At 35.0% G+C, this 9,845-nt stretch overlaps 1 protein-coding gene across 4 annotated transcripts in view; it reads left to right on the top strand.

Moving 5' to 3' along the window:
• DACH1 (dachshund family transcription factor 1) overlaps positions 1 to 9,845 on the top strand; it is a 365,706-nt gene that overhangs the window by 261,130 nt on the left and 94,731 nt on the right. For 2 of the 4 annotated variants that reach the window (XM_082013958.1, XM_082013959.1), the window contains 2 exons: positions 1,413 to 1,548; positions 3,745 to 3,879. The exons of the other annotated variants lie outside the window; for them this stretch is intronic. In XM_082013958.1, the coding sequence (XP_081870084.1) occupies positions 1,413 to 1,548; positions 3,745 to 3,879 (271 nt within the window). The remainder of the gene's footprint in view (positions 1 to 1,412; positions 1,549 to 3,744; positions 3,880 to 9,845) is intronic. 4 annotated transcript variants of the gene reach the window in all.

The raw sequence follows: 9,845 nt of genomic DNA on the forward strand, positions 1-9,845 counted from the left end.
TACCTGGAAGAATCTATTGATTACTATAGATGATCATGTTGCTAGTTTCACAGGAATGCATTCAGTGAAATAAATATTCGCCTAGCTACTGTGCATGAAAAATAATAACTGCTACAAAAGCAGTTTGTGGTGTGAGGAATGTGATGCTCTCTTCAGGAAAACTTTTAGCCATTTTCAGCAGTAAATTTTCATTAAATACATACTAATTGTATTATTTCATTACCAAAAGCTTTTATTGACTCGAATGTATACATTTTTGTTTGTTATTTTTGGTTTGGGTTGTTGGGTTTTTTTTCATTGAGTCAGGTTTTCAATTATCAAAACGAAAAAACACCCAACAACAAAAAAATCCCTAGTTTAATATTTTCAGTCCCTCCAACACATTTCCCTTATAGGAACTATTTATTTTTATCACTATTTGACCAAACCAACCTAACTCAGACATATTTTAGCAGTGACATAGAGTCTTGGGAGCTATTAGCAATAAAAAGGAAATGGCAGGCAAAGACACAGAATTTTCTAGAAAGGACTATTCTGCACTCGGCTCCCTTTGTTTATTGTTTCTGTCAAAGTTCTGTGTAAATATCAGATATATCTATCTGCTACATACTGATGGTTCTCACGTAGCAGAAGTGCTGTTCAAACCATCACAGTCCTCATGCTCTGATTTTCAAAATCAAGGAAGATCTTGAAGTGCATCGTAGCCCCTCCTGGCTACTATGCCCGGCTTCTCCCTGGATCGAAAAACATGAACGGGCATTTTTCCCCATTTTGAAGTAGTGATATGGCCACACTCTTCAAAAAAGTCTGTTTCATTCCAGGTTTGTGCTCCATGGTATAAACAGACATTTGGACTTTCATCAGCCATGTTATAAGTATAGGTTCAGGAGGGAGATTATATTTTCTTGATGATCCATAGCAGTTCTATAAGATCTCATTGCTCAAGAAGCCCCTTTGAAATTAAGATGTGGAGTGAAATTCAGCATAACCTAAAACAACAGTGTCTAGTTTTTATTTATTTACAGAAGTACATAATTTCTCATCCTGTAAGGCTAATGTCTATAAGCAAGTAAACAAAATGTGTATTTCCAATTCAACAACTTGCCGGTACAAACAGGGAAAATAAATCCCAAAAGGAAAACAAACCCCTTATTTTTATAATTAGTCCAGAAGACAATTTAAAAGCCTGACAGGATGAGCAGTGCTCATGTTGCATACTCACATGTAAGGTCTAATGTCCTAAAATTGCTAAGTTTCCTTTGAGAACACTCTGCAAACCCTAGACACCTTAAGAGAGGAAAGAATACGTTGTGATTTAGGAGAGAGATTCAGTTTAGCATACTGGTATTTGGAAACCACAGAGACTTAGTTTAACATTGCCTTTTTTTGCAATTATTTTTTGTGGGGTCTAGGAACGTGTTCCAGACAGCCCTTCTCCTGCTCCTTCTCTTGAAGAGGGCCGAAGACCTGGCAGCCATCCATCCTCTCATCGAAGCAGCAGTGTGTCCAGCTCTCCTGCACGGACCGAGAGCTCTTCAGACAGAATCCGTAGGTCACATTTTTTTCCTTGTCACCACTTTAAATTTGATTAGGTGCAGCTGGTTTTTCTAATCAAAATGCCCTCGTCTTAAACAGATCTCATATGTATCATGTTCAGAAGTTCAGCTGCAATAACTATCTCCCAACATTATGTTCCCCAGTTTACAGTATCATAATATCTGATGCTACATTAACGGGTACTGATATAAACTGCCATCATGTCATATTAAACATAAAGATATGAGCTATGAAATACAGAATTGCAGCTGGGAAGTAATTTGCAAGATTAATTTTAGAACGGAACATATAGTGTAAACATTTTTTAAAAGAAATGGAGTTTTATTTAATCTGGTTACTCTGGTTTGATTTTTAAATTGAATCTGACTTCATAAACAACATTTTACATGGTAGGATTGCTTGGTAAAGAGAAGAATTAGGTTAAATAAATTAAAAATGTTCATACTTTAAAAAATTTTTAAATAGGAAAAATTGCAAAGGTGAGAAACATGATTCAGAGAGTATTATTACTTCATAGCTCACGAGGGGTGGAGTGAAATTAAACTGTGGTGTTTCAGAGTAATATCATTTTTATCAAGGCTCAATGTACAGGATGTAAATTACATGGCAAAGACCCTGAATTCTATGATATTCCAGTGCAACAGTCTGGAAATTAAGGTTTTAAACACATATTGTTTTATGGTTATTTACTTAAATTCATATTACACTTGTCCATTCCTTTTATTATTTTTCTGTGCAGGTTTTTGTGTTTTTAAGGTGTCTTTCCACAGTGGAATTTGTTAGTACGTGAAACTGGAGGATTTGGCATGCAGACAGAAAGCCGTGAAATAGCTATACAAAATACGCAGTCATGTTGATTAGATGCAGCACATGCGTCTTTTTAGACTACTTCTTTTCAGGCTCTCCGCAGACTCAGGAAGCTGACTCTTCATTGACCTTCAGATGAAAGATCTTTCATTACTATGTGATGAAAAATGACTTACCAAAGAAAATAAATGAGACTTGACCATGACAAGCTGAAAATTCTGTTTTCTTATCACTTGGACGATTCAAAGTGCAGATTAAACTGGCATCCCATATACTGTGACCTATCTGTTTCCCGAGGTTTTTATGAGTTCATAACTAAAGTTCTGGAAGAAAAACTCACAACCCTGTGGTTTTAATTTTTTTTTTTAATTTATTGAATAGTGGGTTTTTTTACAACCGTTGATGACCTTTTCCATTGTTCTCTAAATACAAAAGTTAATTAGATTGAGAGCTACTTATTGTTTTTGCTAAGGAATTACAATTTTTTTTAAAGAAATGGTACTATTCAGATTACTCTGCTTACTTACCAGCAGAGAGGAGTGGGACCTTTGCATGTTGTTCTTCCAACGTGAACATAACAGAGTTCCTTAAATACTGGATCACTTCAGTAACTTATTTATTTATAAAATAACTCTTTCTCCTATCTGATTTGTTAATATCACACCTGATTCTTAAGTACATCTGCTTTTGTGGTGCCAGCAAGAGTAAGATGACTGCTACAGAAATATGGGTTACATATGAAAATATGCTTCATTGAAAATGGCATAAGCTTCTTGCAAATATGATTTTTCAGGGTAAAAGCAGAGGGATACAAACTACCTTATACGGGTTTCTGAGGTGTGTTTGAGACTCATGAAGGTCTGTTTGAGAACAGTTGGAATGAGCTTTTCAAGGTATCTGATGAGCAAATAAGCAACTCTGCTGTTGCATGGTGTATTTTGAAAAACAGTGTTTATCACCTGGAAGGCCACAATGCTTAATTTAAGTAAGTTAGGGACTGAATATTGGGAACGTTAATATACAAGGGTTTTTATACAACTAATAAAAAAAATATCAGTAAGTATCTCACGTAGAACCTTCTATGCTTTTCTGGTTTGCTTCATTTTGCATTTCTGTTCTTGTTAAATAAACAAGAAAATGTTTTCAAATATCTAACTTTGTCTTAGGATACTGAACTCTTCCTTTTAAAATGCATTGTTTTAAACCAGAACTAACAGGAAGGTGCTCTCCTGCTGTGTGGATACTGATAGCACTAATTAAGTAACTTTGTGATTGTTAGAATTCTTGTATAATTAAGAGGAAGAGCATATAAAATAAGTAGAAAATTGTATTGTTAATATGATGGCTGATTTTCTTTCTGCCTGTGCTTGTGTCTACCAGCTGTCCATCAGAATGGGCTATCTATGAACCAAATGCTGATGGGTTTGTCACCTAATGTCTTGCCTGGACCTAAGGAGGGTGATCTGGCTGGTCATGACGTGGGACATGAGACAAAAAGAATACACATTGAGAAAGGTAATCTGAATATTATGATTCTACTTTATTCTACTTTATTCTATAATATTATCATTCTGCTTTCTTATACGCTATTCTGTTTCAGTGTAAAACAAGTACTCTCTCAACAGCTAAATGGTATTGTGATTGTGATTTTTATATTTTTAATTTGTTTTTTTGCTTCACAAATTAAATTATAATAGGATGATAGCTTTCTTGGTTCTTCTACTTTGTGGTCCTTGAGATTAATGAACAGTATTTATACGAGGGAGGAATTTCATAAATATTACAAAGAAGGATGAGTGAAAAACAGTTTTATATTACTATTGTGTCTCTGACCCTTCTACAACACTCTTTAGGTATTAAGTTTCTGTCTCCATCCAGCTGACTTTAATGACCTACTTCCCAAAGGGACTGAGCACCGTGAAAATTAGTCCATGTGTGCAAAAAGGAAAAAGGCTAATACCAAGCCATTAAATTAGGGAATTGCATAAAATGAGGCTGGTACACATTATATAATGGGATTTAAATTTAATTGACTAGATGACCAAAGTGTTTGATCTAGGTGAATAGTCCACATGCACTTATGCTGATTATGACACCATTTCATCTCTGTTGGTATTCAAAGTTAAGTTCCTGCTCAGGGTTGTTACAGAGGGTTTTGGAGGGGTAGTGGGGGGATTTTAAAAGGTACATTTCATGTTATATTTACTTAATATATATGAATTTTAAATATTATAGACTAGAAATATTTTGGTTAAAGAGAGGTAAGAAATATGACATATTCTTTGAAAAAATAATCTTTGGACTTACCAGAAAAATCAGTTCTTAGAGCACAATGAGAGGAAAAGTAAAAGGTATAATAGCCAGACATTGAAACAGAGCCAGAGAAACTGCTGCTGCAGTAATGAAGATTTCAGAATAAGACATTTTGTGCCATATTTTAATAGCTATAAGATGATACCTTCTCTGTCTTGTGCTTGAACACTGAGATTTGAAAAAGAATTAAAATCTGGACAATTCTGTTCTGGACAGGTGGCATTTTTAATAGGATTACCAGAAAAATTAATGGAAACAACATTTCTTTTATATAAACCATTTAGTTTGGTTCATTGCACACACAACCTGTTTTAGCTTATACTATGCCCTTACTCAGCCCCTGCAAATTGTATCCCTGCTGTGAAGTATGATGTGATCAAATAGGTTTGTTTTGAATTTCCATAAATTATTTTATTTCAGTCTTTGAAGTTACTCATTTAAGTATAATCAGACTGGTAAATCCTGCAAAGAGAAAGAGATTTTAAGAATTGCTACTGTTTTTGTATGTCATTCAGGTTTTTAAAAGTTTTGTTTATAATGGTACCCCAAATTTATTTTCCAATCTGTTGCCAGTTCACGTTTTTGCATGATCTGTTCTCAGTAAAACTGCTGAGGATTCTCTTTTTTCCTCAGTCCTTGTTTAGGTCAAACCTTCTATTTTTTTGTTCTTTTTTCCCCCCGCTCTGTTCCAGCCTACTGAATTAATGGTAAATATTCATGGGCTATCTAGATTGATAGGGTATACTAAATTAAAATTTTTTTTCTGTCATGACTACATTTATCATGTCTCTCATACCAATCTTGGAAGTTTAATGCTAATCTAATCTGTATTAAAACAAGTGATTTAACTTATAGATATTTGTGGAGATAGTAATTATGTACTTCTGTCACTGTGAGCTTGCAATCAGATTTCCAAATGGTGCCTTACCACTGCAAATCAGTTAGAATGCAATCATATTTTAAAAGGCAAACAAAAATATGTTGATCGTGGTACTCTTATTGTTGAAACCCCATCACTTTCATCATCTGATTCAAATGAAAAAGGAAGAGAGGAAAAGAGAAGTTCTGAATAAGCATCATGAAGCATTTAAACATGATTGTGTTTTCTTCTGCCACTTTTGTTGGCAGAAATCTATCAGCTGCAGCTCAACTGGCTTTTAATTGAACCTGAGAGAACCTGGGAAATCCTGCCAGGTAAAGGCGGCCCTGTCTTTTCTCTTCTTGTCCCCTCTTCCATTAAAAAAAAGACCAAAAATCTCTGAAGTAGTCTCTGCTTAGGGAAAGTTTACTTACAGTCAAAAGATAATTTAAAGGGGGAACAAAGTTATAACAGAGACAACTGATCAACACACCAAATTTTGAAAAGACTTAGTATATGTTAGAGGGGCAAATCATTTGTGTGACCTGATCTATGAGTCGGATACAGGAGAGGAAATACCATTTATCTGTTATAAACATAAACAAAGGAGCTAATTTACCTGGTCCACACAACATAGTGTAATATATTTAGAAACAGTTCATGGGCATTTGCAAACTTAATAACAGTTTGAGGGTATTCAGTTTTTCAAAGATCATATGCATTTCTATTCAAAATTCAGCTGATCTTTTATTAGTGTCAAAAATGAGTTTATTTTACTGGGTCTGTTGAAACTACCAGTAAATCTCATGTGCAGGTTTGTTTTGTTTTGTTTTTATTTGCCTTTAGACTGTCTTCAAAATCTGTTCTCAGGCTCTGGTATGCAGAGCCTTGAGTGACCTCAGCTTTCAAGTTGTCATTATCCCACCAAGAATCAAATTAGGTTCTATGGATCTGATTCGCTGCCTATTAAAAATGGAAAGTTTACATCGGGCTCTGGGTCAATATCTGATGCAGGAAAACAGGAAGAGTTTCTGTTCTCAAAGACCATGTGTAAACCGTGGGTGTTGGGAACATTTTCCAGCTGCTGGCTCCAGATGTGCAACTTGTCCACATCCTAGGATGAGGTGTTGGGGCAAGACCCAATGTACACATCTGAAGTTCTACCCACTGCCTGGGTTCCATGAGAGGAAACCTTAGATTTGCTAGGGGTTAGGTTGTGGAGGGACTGAAGGAGACACTGCAGAGCACTTCTGCCCTACATTTCATACATAATTCAAGATGTCATCTGTGTAACCAGAGAAGTCAATTACCCTAGAGCTCCAGGATTTTTTCCTTATTAGAGGATAGCGTATTTTCCAACTTTACTGAAAGCAGGCAATAGAACTGCAAATGATCCTGGGAAGAAACAGGTAAGTTCAAGTACACAATGTAAGTTCAAGTACACAATGTTAGTTCAAGTACTTGACAGCCATCATCGAAACCAAGTACCTAATTGTGTAACCTGTAATTATGGACTATTTGATCATGCATATTTGGTTTTATTAGGTAAAATTTCACAAAAAGTACTTACATGAATCCATATTAGAAAAAAAATCCATTCAGTTTTTTACTTTAAAATTAAGGCTCTGAGTCTTTTCAGGTACAGTAAAGTTTCTATGAGCCAAAGAGTTTGCTCTAGAGTGTCCCTCAGTTTTTGCTGAGGTGTATTTTATCACTTACCCGGCTCAGCTGTTGTCTGAGGTCCTGCAGATCTCTCAGTCTGAAGTTGTGGGAAGTGTATTTTTGATGTTTTGTATGGGGGCTGAATACTCATTCAGCTATTCATTGATGTTTGTTAAATCTGGAAGTAGCATAGGAAGGAGGAAGTAGCAGAGAACCTAAGGTCTAGACTGCTGAATCATGATCCTTTTCTTGCTTATTGTTCTGAAGTGTTTCAAAAAAAGATTTCAAAATAATCAATGGCTTGCGAGTTACACACACACACACACACACACTTGGAGGTGTGGATCCTAACTCCCTGTAGGCAGAAGAGAGAATTTAACTTGTGACACATTTCCTGGGCAATATCCGTAATCGCTGTGCTTTGTGTAAACGAGTGAAGTATATTTTAGCATCATTCGTTTGACCCAAAGACTGGCCGTACAGAGTCTGCAAAGTGGAATTTATAGCTCAGTCCTGTTCCCAGAGTTTCTCTATTTACTAGCTCCAGATAGCTGCATATTATTTTGTGTTGACTGTAGAGAGACCATAGTTCTACTTGTTAACTTCACTAGATCCCAGTTTCAATAACCTGGCTTGGGTAATATTAAGTGATGTTGGAAGCAGTGGCCACTCATAAACACCCCCCGGCTGGTACCTGCCCAGCAATATCTACCCTATACACCATACAGGAGTGTAAAACCCAGCTCACTTCAGCCCAAGATTCCCTTCTGGGGGACAAACACCTAAAAGTTAGCTGCTTTAAGACCAAATTTAGATGCCTAAGTGTTGTATTGGGTCTGGCCCTAGGGCATCAGATTAGAATTTTCTGTCTGCATCAATTTATATTTTTTTAGATTGACACCAACAGCAAATGAAGCCTGAATGTCATGGTTACATTTTAAATTGAATATGTAATTTGAGGTGTTATGGGAAGGACACTCTCTTGTTGAAAATGTGCATGCTGTTTTCTATAACAAAATATAAAATATTCACCATGTTCACAAAAGAAGCTAAACTATTTCTTTCAGAAAAGCTTTTAAACTGTGATATTAATGGAAATTTCTTAAGTAATTTTTAGATAATCAACAATAACTGCTTCTTGACTACTATGATAGCAGCAATTAAGGCATTACTTTACCAAATCCACATATTAAAAAGTCACAGTCTTTCTCTCTGTTTTTATATTATGCCCCCCTGTAGTGATGTGAGCAATCTTAGACCTTTGGCTAATATCTTATAAAATGGAATATTAAAATTCAAAAATATCCCTAGTGCAAAATGGAAAATAATTTAAATATGCCAAATTTATAATTAGAATTCCAAAGTTATAATTAGAAATGTATTTTCATGTTAGCAGTCATGCATCAAAAAGGAAACTAATGATAAATATGTTGTCCTATATAATTAGATATTCATTCTATATTATCAACAGTAAATTATTTTATAATATATATGGTGTAAATATACATCAAGCATGCTTATTCACCTTAATAAATATAGAAACACATATGAGTATGTTTTTATAAATATGAAAGACTCAAAGGAATTTTCTAGCATCAATAAAGGTTCTCTTCTACCTGAGCTGTCCTCTAGCAAAGTCAGCACACAAAGGATCCAGAACTTTGCTTAAATTCTGATTCTGGTCTGTGGTATGATTTTAGTTTGTTCTCTGAGAAATTCCTTTTTAAAAGAAAGTTGTTACCAGTTGACCTACAGAGTAATTTTCATTCATGGGTCTGCTGTCCAACTGCTTGTGTAAACGTACTTTACCTGTTCATTTTCATTTGTATATACATACAGAGATACTTACACAATATGTTTATTTTACTGAATATTCAATTTTAATGTGACAAGAAGAGTATAAACAGACCTTGATGGGTTTCTATATGTAAATATATTTACAGTTAACACATTTCAGGTCTACATTCTCACTTCACTTCTTTAATGTTACCTATTAAATCTTAATATATTTGTTTGTGATTCCTTAAGATACTGAGTTCCGGCTACGTATTTATATATCATCTAGCACATTGTGAGATTGATTTTGATTTGAGCTTCAAATACTTCTCAAACCCTAAACAGATAGTAGTCAAATTTGTAAACTGTGATGGACAATATAAAGATCTACTAAATGAAGGGTTTGAGAAAGGTGATATCACCAAAATAACCTTTAGACACTCTGGTTATTGGTGTGTCTTTTCACTCAGCCCAAGAGGCTCAAGAATGCTTAAAGTACATTAAAAGCTATTACAGTTAATGGACTACAAAGGTGAAAAATGAAATGGCAAGTTTTTCCTTAATGGGCTGTTATTTACTAAGAAGCCAGAAAACATCTATTTTTGTTGCACAGAAAACACAGAAGCCTTTCATGTTATTGAATAGGGTGTAAATAGTGTGAATATGTAGGAAGGAGTGCAAAGGTAGTACGAACTTCCGAAAGTTTTTTTAGCAAAATATTGGATAAGAGTATTTCTAGAGACTCTCACTCAGCCAACCTCCAACAAGGCACTTCTTCAGACTTGTTTGCTACTAGGGACCTTTATTCTTCTAGGGTATTAGTAGTTTTGACACAATTTACGAGAGATTTTCTGTACAGTTTTCAGGTGAT

Source organism: Phaethon aethereus (assembly GCF_964289735.1).
Source record: "Phaethon aethereus genome assembly, chromosome: 1".
NCBI classification, from domain to species: Eukaryota; Metazoa; Chordata; class Aves; order Phaethontiformes; family Phaethontidae; genus Phaethon; species Phaethon aethereus.